The sequence below is a fragment of the Penicillium diatomitis genome (assembly GCF_028827545.1).
Source record: "Penicillium diatomitis strain IBT 30728 chromosome Unknown utg000008l_segment0_segment0, whole genome shotgun sequence".
NCBI lineage: Eukaryota > Fungi > Ascomycota > Eurotiomycetes > Eurotiales > Aspergillaceae > Penicillium > Penicillium diatomitis.
In genome coordinates, this window is record NW_026623180.1 from 933,085 (window position 1) to 952,604 (window position 19,520).

A 19,520-nucleotide genomic window follows, 5' to 3' on the forward strand; every position below is an offset into this window, starting at 1 on the left:
TAGCTCCAGGTACTGGTAGTACGTTGTCAGTTTGCTGGCATATGTATGCGATAAGATACGCGGAAGGCGGTCTGACCCAACTGCCCATGAAGCTGTCCTAAACCCCAACACCCCTCCTCCACTCCAAAGGCGTTGACATGCGACAGCAATTATGACGAGTTATTTTACTACAGGAGTCGGTCATGGCTCGTCGCCCGCTTCCTCTCCACTTTCCCCGCCGCAGCAAAATCAGCGCTCGACGGCGCTGTCCAACCGTCTCACATCCGTGTTATCTGCATCATATGCCGACTCTGACATTCGCGATGCGCTGGGGACGCTAAGTTTACGTGGAATACACAACACAGCCGAGACAAGACGTCAGCTACGCCTCGATGTGCAAAGGGAGGTCATTCAGAGTAATGCGGAGATCGTTCGGGACTTTGGAGCGGTTGCAGAGGTATCTAGACCCTCCGCGCTGTTCAATCTGCCCTCGCGGGAAGCTAATGCGCCTGGCAATCCATAGCAATTGAAACGAATCGGACGCGTGATTTCAGCTCTGAACCAAACTTGTGATGAGATGCGAAAACATATTGGACAAGCCAAGCAAGAGACCGCGCCCGTGCTGGAGGAAGCCACAGCGTTGATGGAACAGAAGAAAAGTACCGAGACGAAGCAAAAGTTGCTGGATGCCTTCTCCAACCACTTTCTGGTGCCCGAGGAAGACCTCGTAGTATTAACGGCGAGCGAACAGCCCATTGATGATCGGTTCTTCGACGTTCTGGCACGAGTGAAGCAGGTCCATCATGACTGTGAGCTCCTTCTCGGCGGCGAAAACCAGCGATTGGGCTTGGAAATTATGGATCTGAGCACAAGGCATCTGAATGCCGCCTACCAGAAACTATACCGATGGATCCAGAAGGAATTCCAGTCACTGAATCTGGAAGATCCTCGGATCAATAGCTCGATCCGACGAGCCTTGCGTGTGCTGGCAGAGAAGCCGAGCTTGTTCCACAGCTGTCTCGATTATTTCGCAGAAGCTCGCGACTATATCTTGTCAGATTCATTCCACTATGCCCTGACTGATGCTATGTCCGGAAACGCTGCTGTTGGTACTGTGGCTGACCGGAGCGTGAAGCCAATTGAATTCTCGGCGCATGATCCACTACGATACGTCGGTGATATGCTTGCTTGGGTTCATTCCACAACCGTCTCTGAAAGGGAAGCACTGGAGGCTCTCTTTGTAGCCGATGGAGAAGAGCTTGCACGAGGCATACAGGCTGGCCTGAGCAGCGAGCCGTGGTCGCGCATCGACGAAGATAAAGAGGTGACGTTTGACGGGCGAAAGGCGCTTAGCGACCTGGTCAATCGCGACCTAGTTGGTGTCGCTCGATCGCTTAGACAAAGAGTTGAGCTCGTGATACAAGGTCACGATGATCCGGTCACTTGTTACAAGGTTGTCAATTTGCTCGCCTTTTACCGCACGACATTTTCCAAATTGATTGGTCCACAATCGAACCTAGTCGATTTGATGCAGGCATTGGAGCAGTATACGTTCAATCATTTCGAGCAGTTGATGCGTGGTCTCGCAAGTGCGCTGGCAGCGGATCAGGCTTCTCTTGTCCCTCCAGATGATCTTTCGCCTCCAGAATTCTTACTTGACGCCCTTGAGAGCCTATTGTCTCTCATGAAGTCTTATGAAACCTCGGTGGATTTGGAGGACGGGTTGAGCTCAGACGGCGAGAATGCATTTTCATCTGTGCTTCGCGTCGCTTTTGATCCTTTCCTGACGCTCGCTCGCTCATCTTCCAATAAGTTGAAGGACACTACGGCGCAAGTTATTTACCAGACAAATATCCTTCTTGCGGCACGAGCAGCTATTCAACCATTTGGCTTTGCCAGTGCAACTCAGAACGCACCCCTTTCGTCTGCGCTGTCCACGCTTCGCAACAATCTGCTCGATATCCAGCATCAATTCCTCCTTGAAAAGTCCGGACTAGACAAACTCCTTGAAGCCTTGGAGCCGTTCTCACACAAATCCACTGAAGAGGCGTCGGCGGAAGAGAATTTACCGAAACAGAGCGATCAGCAGAAACCCCAACTTGCAGATCTGATCAAGCTTATCGCCTTTAAGCCGGAGTCCCTCGTCGCGTCAAGTCAGCAACTTGACGACTTCCTTCCATCAGCTTTGATGGACGCGACGGATAATCTCAAACGCATTCAAAGTGCATCTCTTGTGCAAAGTGTGACCGAGGATGCCGTAGAGGCTTTCTGTCGTGATTTCGAATTTGTCGAAGGCATGATTATTGCCGCTGACGAGGCCCGGGGAATGACGAACATGAATCTTGGTACTGGAGGGAGTATGATCAGTGGTCGCAGCGGAAGATCGTCGCGACGACCAGGCGCAAGCGGCGAGGAAAATGAAGACGGCGAAGATGGCCAATGGAGTTTGCGGACATTATTCCCTCGGACTACGGGAGAGATTCGTGTACTCCTGAGCTGATTTCCGTATAGAGCAAATGTGATATACAATAAAAACCCTTCAATAGAGCATACTCGCTTGTGAACTCTGACAGACCGTGGCTACAGACTATATGTACAAAAGCTAAGCGAATAGATTGTTCCTCTTTCGTGTACTGATAGAACTCTTGAAGAATTGGACTTCCGGACCTTTTATTTCCATTCTCGGTGCTTCGTTCAACCTTCTACAGGCCCTTCCGCGTAGTCATTCGGATCATGTGGCTTGGAACGCAAAAGTCGGTTGCGGTTTAGCATCTCCGACTTGCTCATGTCTCCGATATCATACTGTGCTAAATTCGCCAGGTCAGCAGAACTGAAATTGACAATTCACAAGACTCCTCAAAGAAGCCGAGCACGTACATTCTTGTTCTTGCTCCACGCTCATGTAACGAGGCTGGATACCGCTCCAGTAGTGGGACTCTGGTTCCTTGTGTTTCTGATTCGAATCGCGAGCACCCTCGTGCTCTTGAGCTTCTGCTTGACTCCTGGCGGATGAAGCCATGGTGGAATACTGCGATGTGTCTTTGAGGCCCGTCACGGTTTTGATGTTCAAAGCTGAGTCCGATGCTGATACTTTATATGCCACCGTACGGACTGAGTCGACTGGACTCGGTGGCCACCATGCATCATGTAATACTGACCACACAGTGGCGCTCAGAACCATATTCAAGATGCGGAGGCGACGCTGATGACACGGATTATCATTGATCTCTATAATAAGCCTTCGGAGGTATTGTGGTGTACAGTTTGACATAACCGGGATGGGACGTGACATTCACGTGTCCCTATGTACAGGTTTCCATTTTATTGCAGACAGTTTCTGCCCTCTGCTTTTAAGGGTTCAGCTGATACTGGCCAAAGAAGTCAAAGATGTACTCGGTCGCGTTGAATACATACTTGCCCAATGGACAACGGCTTCCCTGATTGATAAAATCATCGTTGCTGACTGTCAAAGGCCAGCAGTGCCCATTCTCTCCTTCGCGATAATGCTGCACAATGCCGTTCTTGCCCTGACAATCCCAGCTGGCGTGCTTCACCAACGGGTTCTCGAATACAGTCTCATTCCGAGCCCATTGAGCATTCGCGCCACATCCATTACGCTCTGCCCAACCCTTGAGGATATCAATGACGGCGAGCTTGGGGTGCTTTTCAGTGTTGCCATCGATGGGCGCCGTGACGTCAACAGTACCGTGGAACTCCAGGAAGGGATATCCCTCGTCGCGTTTGGCAGGTGCACAGGGACCAACACCGGGAGTCTGATCCGTGTCATAATAGGCGCCACTTACGGCCGCAAAGGCAGCAAAGCGACGACCTACGGTGGCATTGCAGGCGAGTACACTGGTGAAGCCTCCGCCGTTGGACTTGCCGGCGGCGTAGACCCGGCGAGGGTCGATGCAGAGTTTCTCCTCCATGTGAGTGAGAAGATCATTGACAAAATCCAAGTCATTGGGTCGTGACGTGTCAGCGTTGGGATTCGACAGCCAGAGGCCATTTTTACCGTTGGGATAGATGGCAATGCCGTTCGGATTGAACTCGGGATTTGAGAATTGGGAGAGCGATTCCTGCTCGTTCATGTCCCGTGTGGCTCCATGAAAAGAGAAGTACAACGGAGTCGGCTTGTTCTTGTCATAGTTGGCAGGGATGTGTAGCCTGTATTCACGATCGAAGTTGGGGAGACGTAGGCTCTTGCTTCGACCTGGGTTGGGAAATGCAGAAGGAATGTCGCTGCCACATCCGGACACGCTGGCGCTGGTCACACCAGCAGCCAAGAGGGCAACGGTGATAAGAGATGAAGAGTAGACAATCTTCATCTTCAACGTCTGGAGCGTCACGTCACACCTGCAAGAAAAGACTTTGGACCCTGAAAAAGCACTTGAGGCAAGGGAAACGGAATGCTTCACTTTATCTATCAGGAAAGCAGCCGAGTTCCCTTCGACAGCTGAATTTCTGCAGGCTGAGACAGGTATGAGGCGGAATGGGATGTTATGTGCTCTCTCACTTTTCACCAGCACAAGCTTCTCCTACACGAGCCTGTTGAAGAACGACTTTCCAAAGGCTGACGACTTTACTTGCAGGACCAATTTCCCAACGAGGAATGATATGCTCCCGGCCCTCTGACGCTGACTATTCCGCTTTTTGGCCCCTTCAGCCCCTCAAAGGTCAACATGCTTCCTTGCAGAAATCGCCTAAACCGAGGGAGATTTCGTCGATCCCCTTCGAGCCTGCTCACTCCTAACGCAATGTTGGATTTGGCAGGCCCGTCGGTCTATGTTTCGACCATGCAGGTTTCATAGAGATTTTTCACCGTGACTTGGCGGGTCACAGGCTGCGAGCGTGAATTTCTGGCGAGCGAATGACATTCTGACGGGCGTGAAGATAGTCACTGCCAAGGCCCATCTTCATTCCTTCATGCCGATCAAGCAAAGGGCCACGAGATCGCACCGACTAGACGCAATATGGTCAGATGGGCTGTCTCTCAGACATGCCATGCCGCGCCACGCTGAAGTTGATGCCCACGTTCTCATTGCAACGTTTAGTGGCCGGCCGTCAGGATGCAGGGCTCCCGGTTTCCAAATTCGTCGCTTTGTTCAATCAAAAGAAAGCTCGTCATATGGAACTGATAATCCAGGTGAAGCACCGACCTATCTACTTCCTCGACTATGCAAGGATGTCCACGCAGACTTTGTTTAGTCTACGACTAACCTTAAACCGCGAGCCTCAGTCTCAGTCGAGATCGATCAATTCACTCATCGTGGGTTTGTGTCATGTCATCTGATCGGAGGCTCCGAAGGACATCGAGATCTACTCGACACAATTTCAACCGCTCTGGTCTGGAGTCTAACAGAAGCCTCGGTTGCTATTATCGCAACCTGTTTACCCTCGATTCGCCCGCTTATACATCGATCCCCCGCCAGCTATTATAGCAACAGATCAAAGCCAGGTAGTTATTAATTGTCCAAGCTACGGGACTCACAAGTACGAGAGCACCCAGTCATGCAAGATATGAAATCGACGACAAGTCACTGGAAGTGGATTTGAGATCGCCCCCAGCTGTGCGAATGTGGCCGCGATAGTCCTCGTTGGACTATGCAATTGGGGGAATTGTGTGTGTTCGGGATGCATTCAGTAGTGGTCATCGATCCAAGTGATATATCATCGCCTTTCCCTGTAAATATATAATCAAATTTCCTTTGCGGGCAGCAATCAACCTCCGAGAACCTTAGACGGAGGAACATCTATCTCAGGTTGACAAAAAAGGTGACAGGGTGGGATAGTAGACTCCAGAAGTACGTCGACTACCTTCAAGTTGAAGGAAGATGAGGAGACGAGTCGGAACACCCGACGTAAAGATTCATGAAAGGCGATCTAGAGGCTCGAACGGATGGCGTACTACACCACATGTACATATGTCCTTCCAGTCAGGGATTTACATTGAAGATAATTCTCGTAACTTGATTCCGCTTTAGTGTGTAACTCACATATTGATTGTAGCTTACGATGGCTTAGAGGTGGTAAAGGTAGCCCGATCTCCTCATTGCAAGTTATGCTCCAGCTTTCCGATTAAACCTCTGGAGAATTTTCTTTTTCGTCTTGCTTGACAATGCCGAATCCACTGGCTCTAAAACAAATAAAGTACTATATTTGTACCAACGACAAAGGGGGGGGGAAGGGGGGTATACACCAACATTATCCGCTCATCCGCCACGCTCACCAAATTCTCTCGCCCACTCTTCATACTGACGGAGACCTGTCGATGATACGCTTGGTCTGATTGACGTCAAACTGGCCTCGAAATCTCCAACTTCGATGGCTCGGATTTGATCCATCGGAGTGTGAAGTAGAGCTTCGCCGAGATTACGAAGAGGGCCCATGGCCGCGTCTTTGGCAAGGGCTGTGATGTCGGAGCCGGAGAAGCCTGGATAGTGTGTCAGTGGAATGGGGTCATTCTTTTAAAAAGCGTCGCGAGGCTGTTTCAATCTCATCATTGGAAGACTCACCCTCTGTGTTTTCTACAAGAGTCTGTATATCGGCATCACTGAGCTGGTGGTGTTGATGGCTCAGTAACCTACGTAGCTGCTGCTCACGCACATGATGCTCTGGAAGTGGGATATATTGTCGCCGTACGAATCGGCGTCTCGCGGCTTCGTCAATGTCCCAAGGCATGTTGGTGGCAGCCAAGACTAGCACGCGACTGGCGTCTCCCATCTTCTTTTCACGCGCAGATACCTCACGGCCGGCTGCGGCACGTTGAAGGTCGGACCATTGAATAAGAAACTCGGTTTTCGATCGTCGAGACGCCTCATGCTCGGAGCTCGAGGACCGCGTGGAGAGTAATGAGTCAATCTCATCCACGAAGATGATAGAGGGCGCGAGGACCTTGGCGAGCCCGAACAGGGCACGCACGAGCTTCTCACTCTCGCCGTGCCATTTGGACGTCAAACTGGACGCAGAGACGGAGAAGAAGGTGGATTTCGATTCAGTTGCTACTGCACGGGCCAGCATGGTTTTGCCCGTGCCTGGAGGGCCAAAGAGAAGCATGCCGCGAGCGGGCTCACGAAGCCCCGAGAACAAGTCCGGTCTGAGGAAGGGGTACACCACAGCCTCCTTGAGCGCTTTCTTTGCTCCATCGAGTCCCGCAATATCCTCCCAATGTACTTCATCTCCGCGGACGACGATGTCATTCAGGATTTGTCGAGCCGACTGCAAGTCGATTCCTTTGGGCAGCTTGCCCAAGATCTTTGTGACATCTGTGTTTTCATCATCCTCGTCCTCGTCGTCCGGATCGGAGGAGGAGGATCGCTGCTCCCAAGATTCCGGATCACTTGATGGCGGCGTTTCTTGGCGTTTTGGCGCAGGCGGTTTTCGTCGCACCGATTTTTCCTCTTTCGTTGAAGGAAGAGAGGAGTTGGCGTGAGCTGCGGCATGTCGGCTTGCCCCAGTTCTTGAAGACGGTGAGTTGGTCGCTGGAGGTCTAGTGGGTGGTGCCAACGGGGCAGATTTAGTGCGTGATTTGCTGCTCGGTAAATGAGCGTTCCGTTCCTGCCGAGGTGTTGCAGAAGGCGAACTGCCTTCTGACTTGGCGGGAGTAGGTTTCGTGGGAGGCGCCAATGAACTTCGAAGACCGGCGGGTTTGGGCTTAACTGAGGGCTTGGGAACAGGGGAGGACGTGGAGGACCGTGTGAAATCTTTCGGATCCGGCATGGAGATTTGACCGGATGAAGATGGAGGCGAGAACGAGTGATGGCCCTGGGCAGACAACGGAGGTCTTCGCGGAGACAGCGGTGTCGATGTCGATGTCGATGTCGAAGGTTTGGGGGAACGCCTGCTCGAGGCAGTTGGGAGCTGGGGCTCACGCCAGTGCGCCGCGGGAATCTGGTCCGTTGAGGAGTCGGTCTTTCGTGGTGTGGACTTTCTTGAGGGCACAGGTTCATCACCAGAGCTGGTTCGGGGCTCGACATCACGCCGGAAATTGGGGTCACGAGTGACCATCTGTCGAGAAGCCAACATCGCTTCGCTATGAGTCTTCTCTCTCGATGGCGTCCGGTATATACTTCCCCACGCCAAACCTGCTGCTTTTGACGCGGCCGGTCTGGTTTCCTTCTTATCTTTCCTTTTTGAGCTGGTTTTGTTCTTCTTTCCTTCTTTGTTTCGTAAAGTTGTCAACATCCCTTTCCGTCTCTCGGGGCTTGAACCTCGGGACTTGTTCACGTCTGACGAGTTGGACTCCACTCGTAGAGCCGGCGCCTCCAAGGCGGGGGCCTCATCCACCAAAGCCTGAGAGTCGGGCGTGGGCTTAGCGGCGCCTCGATGCCCGGGTATTGCGGCAGGCTTGGACAAGTCGGTATAACCGACAGCGGGGATTGTTCCATCTCCAATATAGCCCGGTGAGTGATTTGACGACGGAGAACGTTTCATATGGTAAGGGAGCCTCCAATTCTTGAGAGTCGAAGGTTCTTTGCTGCCATTGGCCTCGGCCGACTCTTTACGGCTTTCGCGAAGAGCTTCCAGCAGCTCGACCCGGTCTCGGCATTGAGTTTCTAATGCGCGGATGGAATCTTGCAGCGCTCGTTCCGTCTCAGACTTGGGTGTATATGTCGAGGGTAGCCGACGGGCATTATGATAATTGATTGTCTCGAGCGCCGATTTCCACGATCGTAATGCTTCATCTTCATTATTCTGGTGATTATAAGCGACAAGTCCATACTTATTCGGCCCGACCAGGCTTGAGTTGGTGGGAAGTAAAGGAATGGACGGTCATCATCACTGTGAAGCGTGGACTTACTTGACCTTCAAAGTAGACCGCAGTCGAGCACGCGAGATAGCATTCATCGTATGTCTTCTGCAAAGAAGACGCGGGCCGTGGGCGCATCATTGGACAAATGCAAGCCCGTGCCCATTTCACTGCACGGGAAAAGTGAGAGGTAGGCCTGGGAGCTCCAGGTCCAGTTGGTAAGGGGATAGAGATGGCGATGCCGGATCGCCGGTGGAGAGTGAACAGAGTGAACAGTGGTGAACAGTAGTGAACGGCGGACTCGTGTGAGGGGTGGGAAATCTAGAATTTCGGAGTGACGTCGTTGGATCGGGTTGAGGTCAAGTAACTGCTTGCGGCTGCGGATACTCGGGCCCAGCTCCACCAGATCTCGCGGTCGCCCAGTTTTAAGCAAGTGTAACTACAAGGAAACTATGAACCTAATCTTGCGCTATACACGCTGATTTTTATCCAGTTGAGGATTCGAGACTCCAGGTATATTTACATTCTCGACACCCGATAGCGGGTTCGACGGCGTCAACTTGGTGCAAATCGGAGGGTCCGAGGGCAGCCTTATCTGCAGGCTAACCCGGGTTAGTCTGCGAAAGTGAGATCGTCATCACTCAAGACAACCCGTCCTACTTTCAATAGAGCACATTGGATTTATTGCAGGTCCTTCAATGCAGGAGTGGCTGCGACCGATGTCGACTTTTTTTTCCCTCTGACAAAGAGACACGTCCCTGTGGACAGTTGGGACGTAAGTCATACTGCTTGGTAAGAGATCAGAAGCAGAAGCCCTCCCGAACAGACGGAAGAATCCGAAGAAGTAGTGCCACAAAGTCAGCCTAAGACAGTACTGAGGAGAGACTCCCTGTCCACACCAAGTAACATTGACTATGATGATCTAGACGCGTAGAAACCTTCTCACTTGGGCGAGCTGAGCATGCATGGGCGCTTTGCCGCTATATCGCCATAGACGGGACTTGCAAACAAACACCAACACCCAATGTGCCCGGATGAAGATCATACTCCATCGAGGGTGCGACAAGAGACAACCCAGAGGGAAGGTAGGTTCAGTGGTGATTGCAGACTGGGTTGATGGTGATAGAAGAGGCTCACTGAATGAGCCAGGTCCGTTCCTGATGATTTCGTGGTCAACAAGTCGAGCCGAGAGTCGTCATGACTGTCTATCTGTCATGGTCGGAAGTGTTGGATGTTTGTCTATGGAGCCATTCGATGACCCATCAAGGTTCCAGCTGACCGATCACTCCGGCCTATCCTCCTGGATGAGCCGAACTGCATGCAAAAAAAGAACACCGAGGACATCACATCTCGTATTCCTTCAAGAAAGACATCTATCAATACATACGTGACTATAACGATAATAAAATGAGACACTAGTCATAAAACGCGAAGGATCCCCAAAGCGTTTGCAGATGCAACATGATAGAAACCAGCCCAGGAGAACGGAAAGACAAGTGATCTCGAGCACTCCAGGATTCAACGCCATTTTTGAGCGCACAGCGAGCAGGAGGAGCATGATTCACAACAAGACGGGACGGGAGAAAAGAATAGATGAAGGAGGACATTTGGGGAGAGGAAGAAAAAGGTGAAGAGGGAGTTAGATGAGTCAAGCACCATCTCGGTGTAAAAGGATTCAGAGAGGTGGTTGCCCAGCCTGGTCCGAGATCTGGCTCACATAGAAGCGTGCATCGCACTTGTCTGGTCGAACAGAGCAAGTGCGCGGAAATTGTTCGAGAAAACAAGGCTTCTGTTTATTCCCGCAGACACCAAGAACGAAGGCCAGCCGCGCCATGACCGAGAGTGAGCCGCTAATGGAGTGAAAACCAGTTTGGAGAGAAAAGAAGCCACAGGCCGAAGGCAGTCCATCGCGGGGAGATGGATCAGGTCAGCGTGCGATGGGGGTGATCACACAGATTAAGTGTACAGGTTGGACAGATGCAGGACGAGAGGTTGGGGGAAGAACGGCGGAACCTGGCGGCCAGAATGGATGTCGACATATTTCAAGAGACTGTGAGACCATTGCGAGCATGCGATTTTAGTTTTCGGAAAGGCTCTTGAAGTAGGCCTTGGCCATTTCGTAGGAGGTCCAGCAAATGGCAGTACTGGGCATGGTGGAAATGATACGGGGCCGCATGCCACGCAGGAAACCGCCCCAGCCAAACTGGCGCTTGATGATCGCCGCGGCATTGAAAAGTCCCCGAGCAGATCGGATCTCCTCGTTTTGCGCAAGACCGCGAGTCTGGAGCAGCGTCTTGACCACGTCGAGAGGAGTGGTGATACCGGCAGCAAATGCACCAGCAAGACCACCGGCCATGCAGTGAGTGAAGGGATCGTATTCGCCCTTGGGGTTCATGAACTTGGAGATGGACTCATAGGCAACGAATTGAGTGGCGGTGAAAGGCACGGTCATGCAGAGAGTTGTAGGGTAAGAGACGTAGAAGGCTTGCAGACCCTCGGCGCGATACACGGACTTGGCGCATTGCATCAGACTCTTGTGGACGGAACCGTGGACTTGCATTCGCTGCTTCATGACTGTGGGAAGTTGTCAGTCTAGCCATTCGGTCTTGCTTCTCCAATCGTTCAATCCACTTACCATCGAAGGGGTTCATCAGCGCATCACTAGCAATAGTCGCAGCGGCTCCGCTCATGGCTGTGAATTTCTAGTCAGTTTCAAGATACCAGTGCAGACAGAACAAACTTGTCATTCTTGACGTACCCGCTGCGAGAGGATGATGTCCATCATCGACATTGCCACCGGCCAGCTCCTTGACAAATTCGTATGTACCGAAGTAAACCGCGTGTGCCGGACCTGCTCAATATTAGTCTCCTTGTTTTTTTTTTTGGTTTCCTGGACCCTAGCTTAGAACGCAGATTGCATCAAAGACGTACCGGCTCCGATTATCACGCTCGAGACACCCTTCCATAATGTTCGCAGGCCTTCGATTCGATAGATGGTTGAGACAGCATTGGTCAGGCCGGTGTAAAGGCCGCCTGCGGACGGGTTCAGGATTTGCATGCGGGTCTAGTAAAATATGACCATTTCCTGTCAGTCACGGCTCCATTTCCGACGCTTCAATCACGGCGCAAATTCAGACAGGAAAAAGAAAGACTGGCGCATACCTTAAGCAAGTCAACTGGGTACATCACTGAGTGCTCCTATTCAAGTATGCAACAATCAGTCTCGTCGGTCAAATTTTCAGGATTATCCAGTGAGTCGACATTTTCTCCGCGGCGGCCAAACGTACCGCGATCCCTGCGAATGCACCGGCGAGCATGTTATGGCCAAGGCCATAATTAGATGGAAGGGCTTCATAGCTATACGATTCAAATGCAACGTGTCAGTCTCTGGTATGTGTGTGCCATGCCGTCTCCTCGGAATCCTAGCGGGCGGCGATCGAGCATCTTTGTCCACGGTGAACCACCTCTCCTTCTCCGACCAGTGTCGCCCACCACTGCGCGCCGAGCTTTGGCGTCTGAATATGGAAAAGACAGCGATGATTTCACTGCGGATCAAGGAACAGATACCACCCGCCACTCAAGCTCCTGCGATTGGAAGACGTACTCATATTCCTGTCCTGGAATCTGGTCCGGAGACGACGCCATGGAGCTCCGCTAGCCCGGGGCGCAAAGGGCGCAATGCGAGATGTCAAGGAAAGGTAGGCAATAAAGGCCACTTGATCGGGCGTAGAAGGTGAACTTCTGCTGTGACCACAGGCTGTCGAGGTAGATTAAAGGTGTTGGATCGGGGATGAGGTCAACAATGGAAGATCTCCGCGAGGCCAGCAAAAACAAGTCCGGCACCAAGCGACCAGGTTTCTTCAGGCCCACAGCGGGAAAGCGAGTACGGCGAAAGACAAAGAATGCTGGTACAGGTGCAACAAGAGAGAGTTGAAGCGATAAGAGGATGAAAAGAGCAGAGAATAGAAAGAAGATGAGTGTTGCTAAAGAGATCAGGTCCGCTTTTTTTTGTCGGGGCGCCCGGAGAAGGGAGAAGGGCGGCGGGATTGAATCGCTCACTACCCTAGCCATGAGCAGTACTACTGCTCCAATTGAGCTTAACAGCAACTACATTAAAATTACCAGACTTTAATACTAACAGATAACGTTCTGGGGAGATCTCATGCACGGCGGCATTCGCATTCTTGCTTTTTTTCCATTCTAAAACCTTGACCTTCAAATTTCATTCAAGTATAATATGAAGAGAGGTCCAAGATGTACATTGATGAATGTCCATCAATCTACCTTTGAACCAATTCCTTGCCTCTTATGGCGCGCAAAGCAGCGCATATCCTGATCGCGATGTGAAAACACTCCCCGAAACAAGGATGAATGCCGACCGTCTTTCGTCCGATCCGATGACGGAGTTTACATAAGATTGATACGGAGCCGGAACTACTTACCAGATCGGGCGTCCGAGCGCCTTGGCACGGCTCAAAATCGAACCGAGGTACAGGGTCACAACATCTTAGCTACTTACTCATCACGCCACCGTCTGCCCATAAACAAAGTGCCTCTGTGGTACTCTCTGCCGTACACCTGCGCCCACTTATCAATCTGATAAGCAGCCGCTTAATACATCCATCCTCGTGACTAACGAGCCTAATCCATCGCGTTCCTCGCATTCGTGTAGAAATCTGGCCAGTCGATCTTGGATAAGCAGCAGGCCGAGGTCGTCTCCTCTTTTTTTTTAGCCGTCACTGCAGGTGACTAGCACTATCCCAACCTCAAGGGGTAATCGTTGTCTCATCAATCTTTGAGAAAAATTTACCTGGCCAAATTACGCGAGCATTGGATCTAACATTTCTCTCATTCTTTTTGAGGGCAGTATTGTAGCACATACACTCCATAGCCAGTAGACTGGTACTGTGCCGGGGCTTCCGATCCGAGCGATTTGATTTCGAATTGTATACATAGCCCCGCACCAAACACAGTACGCAGGTAGCGATGTAAGGGTTGGTTCATCTACGAAGTGGGCGGCAGGACCTTCCAGGATATACCTTCAAGTACAATAGCCGCAAAGTCCGACCTGAGAATAAACATGACAGGTAACACAGAACTTGTTGGCATTTAGCTATGGAATAAGGGTGTCAACAAATTCAACTCGAAATCCCAAAACGCCCCGGCGCCCTGTGAAAATAGATGCTTCAATTGATGATGATGATGGGGCGTGCAGGGGCTTGGAGACAGCAAGACTCTCCAAGGCTGCGAAAAGTGCACGCCGTCCAGTGTCGAACAAGCAAGGTAAATGAGGCAGAGTAAGTGGGTACGATGAGGGAGAGGGTGATGCTATCGAAGGAACGGTTGCTTGCACAAAGTGAAGGCCATAAGAGATATCGTTAACGTCGTCAATATCATTGGGGGTTTCCATGCAGTTGTATTGAAAGTCGGTGGTCTCTAGGTTGGATGGGTCTACCACTCAACGTTGAACGTCCACACTTCTAGATATGAATGTTAGTCACCGGGACATGGTATGCCGAACGGGGGGTTTTCAAGACTTGTTTCAGACTGACCATTCTTCAGATTCTCGGCAGTGTCGCTCAGGAGAATGACCCGACGCTTGTTACAATATGCCGTCTTGTCGAGGATATCCACTTTGAGCTGAGCCAACTCAGACACCGGCTTCTCAAACATCTCACTCAGGCTCTCGACGGCCATCTCCAGATCTTTCTGGTTGTCCTCAAAGATCTCCGTAAGGTTGTTACGCGCCAGATAATAGGCAAAGGCATATGTCCACTTGAGAGTTTGACGGCACTGCTGGAGAGCTTGAGAAGCGGTATCAAGGAACTGCACTTCAATCCATGAGAGACCCGATGCGGATTGCAAGCTGGTCATTTTCTTCTCCGTCTTAAGGTAAAGATCCTTGTCTAGCTTGGCAGACTGCTCGTGGTTCGCGTAGCGATTGTAGTAATGCAGGTAGCGTTCTAACGAGGCTCGAGACTTGGCTTGCGCACCGCGGGCTTCGGAACCCGACTTTTCCTCGTATCGATTGCAGTTATACCAGCTGGTCCCGTGCTCAGACCACAACCCCATGCACATCCAGCAGAACTCGTGTCGGCACTTGCGACAGGTCATGTGGTTGCAGCCACCATTTTTCTCAATGGTAGACTGGCACTTGGGGCATTCCTTGGTGTTGGCGGAGATCCAGTTCGCGGTTTCGGAATCGTCCTCACACTTCTGCAACCACATCTTGACCAAAGTGCATGGAGCGGGCTGGTGGTCATTCAGCGAACAGCCAAAGCAAAACTCGTGTCCGCAACGACATTGTACGGTAGGTACGATCCGCCGAAGATCCCGAGTCTTCACCGCACAGTCGACCGCATAGATACATTCAGGAGCCGGGCACCATCGAAGGTTGTCTTTGTCGTCCACGTATGTCCGAGTGAGAAGGGCACGGTAGCTGTTCGCAGCAACAGGGTGATATTAGTTCTGATTGTGCTGAGACATGCGCGGCATGTCCTACCTGGAGGCTTGGACAAGACTTTGACGTACCGTTCCTTCAAATCGTCAGTCACCAACAGATCCAGTGATTTGGAATCCACTATACGATGGCACTTGTCGCCGGGACACTGTATCCGAGCAGCTTCGCCTTCGGACTTGATTTTTTGTGCCAAGTATTGCCGGTAACAGTCCACACAAAAGCGATGACCACAGCGCATGGCATACGTTTCCATGTCGTCTCCATCATTGCAACAGATGTCGCACATGAAGCCCGGAATGATCTTTGTCCTAGCTGTTTCATCACCGTCATTATCCAGGCCAGCCTCTTCAAGCGTCCTCTGTTCGTGATCCATGTAATCCTCTATCAGTTTTTCTTTCCGCCATCGTGAAAACCGAAGAAGAATGGCAGCAATCTCTGGTGGCAGGCCCAGAATCGTGGAGACTTCGTGGACTTGCACTGTCTGTTCACGCTCGATGTCGGCGGGAGCCAAAACGTCGAATCTGACCTCGTAAGGTTTGCGCTTTTGCTTCAGGAGGTCCTTGTCGTCTGAGAAGCCAGTATCCAAATCCCCAAAATCTAGAAAGGATTCGAACGCGAATGACGTTAGCGCACTTGTACCTTTTGCAGAAGATACCTTTTACAGGGTATTGTTTGATTTTGATCATGCAAATGACGTATGGAGACGACAGCAAGATCATGTACAAACAGAGGGCGGGGGGTTTGGATCCAAAGATGATCACTGATTCATCCGATCACCGATTCATCTCCCACGTACCTTCTCCTAAGCTTTCATCGTCACTACCCTGCGTGTGAAAAGCATCTTGACTCGAGACATCGCTCATGAAATCATCATCCGAATCCATACTGCCGGCCGTGGTCGCGGGCGTCGCGATTCGATTCTTTTTCGGATGCCGACCGTCCACCTTGGTCACACTTTCAGCTTCAGAATCTAGCGAGGTGACCGGAGGCAGCTGGGAAGGAGAATTGGAACCCGGTGTTAAATCGGTGGCGGTTTCAGCGCGGGTACAAGCCCTGGTGGCGGCTTTGAGGGAAGACTGGTCGGTGTCCGCAATCGCCGCCTCAGCCGCCTTTCTCTTCCGTGTCAGGCGAGGCGTCGTGAAGACGTGTGGCGGCAACGTTGCCGACAGTAGCAGAGCGAAAATATAAAGAGAGAGAGACAAAAGACCAAAAGGGCGTCAGTGACTGACTACTAAAGTGGAAACTGAGGAGAGAGGGGGACGGAGGCTGCGAAGCCAGAGCCTAGCAAGAGAACAAGGGTGGTCGGTTGGAGATCGCAGAGGGAAGAGAGGGGCAGCGATCGGAGGTGTCACGCCAGCGGGAACGGGCAATGGAGCCACAACGTCACTAAGCAAAGTACTACTCTCAGTCTCTCATTGAGAATGAGAACTCCGCTGGACTGGGGGTTCTCCCTCTTGGCGGTGTAAGCCTTCTGGGCAGACTGAAGGCGGTGTATATTTGTCATCGGGCAGAACATACCTGTTATCGAGGGCAATCATGGAGTAGGACTAGGTAGTAGGTACATAGTAGGCGGTATCCGCAAGTCCGGAGTTAGCGGAGTATACCATGACAGGTGCTACTATCTTTCATAGGAATGTCCTGTCGGTACGTTACTGATAACCTGTACTATTTGGCTGCGCGATCTGGGACCCTGTCTTGACAGTATGAGTTTTGTTGCAACATGTGGGACTCTGGCAAGTACCCCCCCATGATTCACCGTTGGTGGGTGGATGCCCTTTCAAGCCATTTATTTGGGAGAAGTGGTACGGTACATCAGTAAATGCAAAGAAGCCGTTGAATGTCATATACCAATCAGTATATTGATATACTGAGTAAAGTACATATTGTATAGTTATGCTTCCATTTCGTCAACTCATCAGGAATATATGGTATAATTGGTCGAGTGGTCTATTCATCATCACTCTCTTCATCCTCGTCCTCATCCTCATCTTCCTCTTCCTCGCTGCTCTCTTCTTCAGCATTCGCCAGCCAGTCGACGAATTGCTGTGTCTGTCCACGAACTGTTCGCATCTCCTCGGTGCTGCTGGATCGCTCATCGTTCCACCACTGCTCGTAGGCCTCTTCGTCCACCAGCTCCAGATCATACAGCTCTTTGGCCGTGAACAGGAGGATACTAGCACCCTTGTTCCGGTGGACGAGGTCCTGCTGCAGCTGGAGCAAGAAGTCCACCTGGTCCTTCTTCTCCTCCTTGTTGCGGTCGAACAATGTTCGATCCACAACCTCACGGTACTTGGTGAAGACTTCTTTGACAGCTTCGCCGGCACCCTTGCCATTCTCGATCAATTGTTGGATGTACTTCATGAAGGAAGAGACCACCGCCCGGCGAACCTGGACGTCCGAGGCGTTGGCAGTCATACGCAGACTGACCAATTCCAACTGCACTACGTCGGCAGATGTGCCCTCGCGAAGACTGTCAAACACGCTGACCGAGGCATCGTGGTGGAAATTGTCTTGTTCCTCTCCATCAGAAAAACTGCTCCGTCCAGAGCGCGGCCATGACCCTTCAGAGATCTCAGAGGATAGAGTGGAAATGGAAGCGTTGGACAGAGAGAGACCGGGCATACGGTACACCAGCCCGGAAGACGCAACGCTCACATCATCATCGTCCTCGTCTTCCTCCTCGCCGGGGATGAATTCGTAGCCCTCGCCGCCTTGTCCGACCACACTAGGATCATTGGGGCCGACGCTGCCATCTGGCCGAGACCGGGTGATGCGCTTACCGCCCCCAATTTTGACACCGTCCGCAATCTTGACTCCGTAAGAGAGAAGAGCGCCCTGTCCGACAGAACAGTTCTTGCCGACAACCACACCGTCAGCAATGATCGCTCCACGAACATCCGAGCCATCACCGATCACCACATTGTCCCAAAGATACGCCCCCTCAAGCTGAACGTTTTTGCCGATCTTGCAATGCCGTCCCAGAATCGTGCTGTGAACAGTGCTTCGGTCACCGATGCTTGTACCCCGACCAATGACGGTACGGCGTCCGAGGACACAGGAACGCGCCAACGTGACTCCCTGCTCCTGGTATAAATTACCTTTGCGTAGATTGTATGTGTGCCCGGGTAGCAGATTGGTATCGGGGCACAATGGGTACGCCCATCGAGAGACGATATCCTTACTGATAGCATCATACGCCCTCAAGTTTCGTACCCTCGCAGCGTAGTACTCTTGAATGATGTACGTGTGAATGGTCTTGCCGTTCAACTCGTAGTCCTTCAGAACACCGTACAAGTAGTGTTTTCGAGGGGACTGGTAATCGAAGCTATCAGACCACAGGCTCAGCACATCTGGAGTGCAAATATCGATGCTGCAATCGATGAGGTCTTGGCGGACGTCCAATTCGGAGTGAGACAAAATAATGTCAGAGTCAATGTTCAACCGCGCTGGATGCTCATCTGAGTGGTGGTCGATTTCCTCGTAGTGCAGGCAGCGGTCCTTGGTAGGGTCGATCACGAAGACAGGCGAGATGGAGGAGGCTTTGGCACGATGCGTCCGGCCAGCTTCACGGAGAACCATGGTCATAATAGCGTTTTTGTCGGTTTCGCGACGCTTCCTGTGTTGCGACAAGGCGCCCTCGATGGGCATATTGCTGATGACATCGCCGCTGACAACAATGAAGTCACCTGTGATAAGGTGCTTGCCGTCAAGATCGCGCATGACATCGCCGACAGAAGTAGAGGTGGACTTGAGGAAGGCCAGCTGCTTGAAGGGTGAGGACGGTGCGCGCCATTTTGAGGTGCTGTAGGAGGCCTAGGGTCAGTCATAGCCTCGTCAATCATCATTGGTGAAAGAAGGCGCATACTTGATGTATTTTTCTAGTTGATCCGAGTGAGCACCAGCATAAAGGAACACCTCTTCAACACCAGCATTGGCCAGGAACTCGAGAGTGTATTCAATGAGAGGCGTGTTGGCAAGAGGAAGGAGGCACTAATTCATAGCAAGAACACAGCAGTCAGTCAAGCCAGATCTGCAGCACAGTGAACGTCGTTCCATGCTTCGACACATACCCTTGGCTTCGTGCGCGTGAAAGGTTCGAATCTGGTCTCAAAGGTATCGGCAAGCACCACAGCCTGCAGAGTATCTTCCACCTCCTCCGCAGTGTTCTTGGGCTTTGCGCCGCCCTTTTGCTTTGCACCCATGTTCAGATGGACTGTAGGCAGGTAACAACAAGCTTTCCAAATGAGTCACTTGCTGGAGCTCGGAAGCTTCAACGTGCACAGGTCAAATTTTCCGACAGAGGCTGGAAGTAGGCGCCGCAGTCGAGTGCAG

General features: G+C 51.6%; 7 protein-coding genes across 7 annotated transcripts; 1 reads left to right on the top strand and 6 right to left on the bottom strand.

Moving 5' to 3' along the window:
* Window positions 1-151: 151 nt before the first annotated feature.
* cog6 (Golgi transport complex subunit COG6) lies at window positions 152-2,479 on the top strand (the record flags this gene model as incomplete). The annotated part of the gene is made up of 2 exons (XM_056935950.1): window positions 152-436; window positions 503-2,479. The coding sequence occupies 2 exons, from the start codon at window positions 152-154 to the stop codon at window positions 2,477-2,479; spliced, it is 2,262 nt and encodes a 753-aa protein (XP_056788874.1).
* Window positions 2,480-2,673: 194 nt separating this feature from the next.
* Window positions 2,674-2,998, bottom strand: N7539_006349 (uncharacterized protein; the record flags this gene model as incomplete). The annotated part of the gene is made up of 2 exons (XM_056935951.1): window positions 2,674-2,786; window positions 2,857-2,998. The coding sequence occupies 2 exons, from the start codon at window positions 2,996-2,998 to the stop codon at window positions 2,674-2,676; spliced, it is 255 nt and encodes an 84-aa protein (XP_056788875.1).
* Window positions 2,999-3,329: 331 nt separating this feature from the next.
* Window positions 3,330-4,307, bottom strand: N7539_006350 (CE1 family esterase; the record flags this gene model as incomplete). Its single annotated transcript, XM_056935952.1, has 1 exon — window positions 3,330-4,307. One exon carries the CDS (start codon window positions 4,305-4,307, stop codon window positions 3,330-3,332), a length of 978 nt encoding a protein of 325 aa, XP_056788876.1.
* Window positions 4,308-6,191: 1,884 nt separating this feature from the next.
* N7539_006351 (uncharacterized protein) lies at window positions 6,192-8,869 on the bottom strand (the record flags this gene model as incomplete). The annotated part of the gene is made up of 3 exons (XM_056935953.1): window positions 6,192-6,412; window positions 6,495-8,673; window positions 8,780-8,869. 3 exons carry the CDS (start codon window positions 8,867-8,869, stop codon window positions 6,192-6,194), a joined length of 2,490 nt encoding a protein of 829 aa, XP_056788877.1.
* A 1,936-nt stretch (window positions 8,870-10,805) lies between these two features.
* On the bottom strand, window positions 10,806-12,373 carry mrsA (putative mitochondrial carrier protein; the record flags this gene model as incomplete). The annotated part of the gene is made up of 7 exons (XM_056935954.1): window positions 10,806-11,302; window positions 11,364-11,420; window positions 11,487-11,579; window positions 11,660-11,792; window positions 11,891-11,926; window positions 12,016-12,085; window positions 12,333-12,373. 7 exons carry the CDS (start codon window positions 12,371-12,373, stop codon window positions 10,806-10,808), a joined length of 927 nt encoding a protein of 308 aa, XP_056788878.1.
* Window positions 12,374-14,179: 1,806 nt separating this feature from the next.
* Window positions 14,180-16,726, bottom strand: N7539_006353 (uncharacterized protein; the record flags this gene model as incomplete). The annotated part of the gene is made up of 5 exons (XM_056935955.1): window positions 14,180-14,208; window positions 14,281-15,167; window positions 15,260-15,785; window positions 15,985-16,301; window positions 16,707-16,726. The coding sequence occupies 5 exons, from the start codon at window positions 16,724-16,726 to the stop codon at window positions 14,180-14,182; spliced, it is 1,779 nt and encodes a 592-aa protein (XP_056788879.1).
* Window positions 16,727-17,135: 409 nt separating this feature from the next.
* On the bottom strand, window positions 17,136-19,390 carry N7539_006354 (translation initiation factor eIF2B catalytic subunit epsilon; the record flags this gene model as incomplete). The annotated part of the gene is made up of 3 exons (XM_056935956.1): window positions 17,136-18,990; window positions 19,054-19,178; window positions 19,259-19,390. 3 exons carry the CDS (start codon window positions 19,388-19,390, stop codon window positions 17,136-17,138), a joined length of 2,112 nt encoding a protein of 703 aa, XP_056788880.1.
* Window positions 19,391-19,520: the final 130 nt, after the last annotated feature.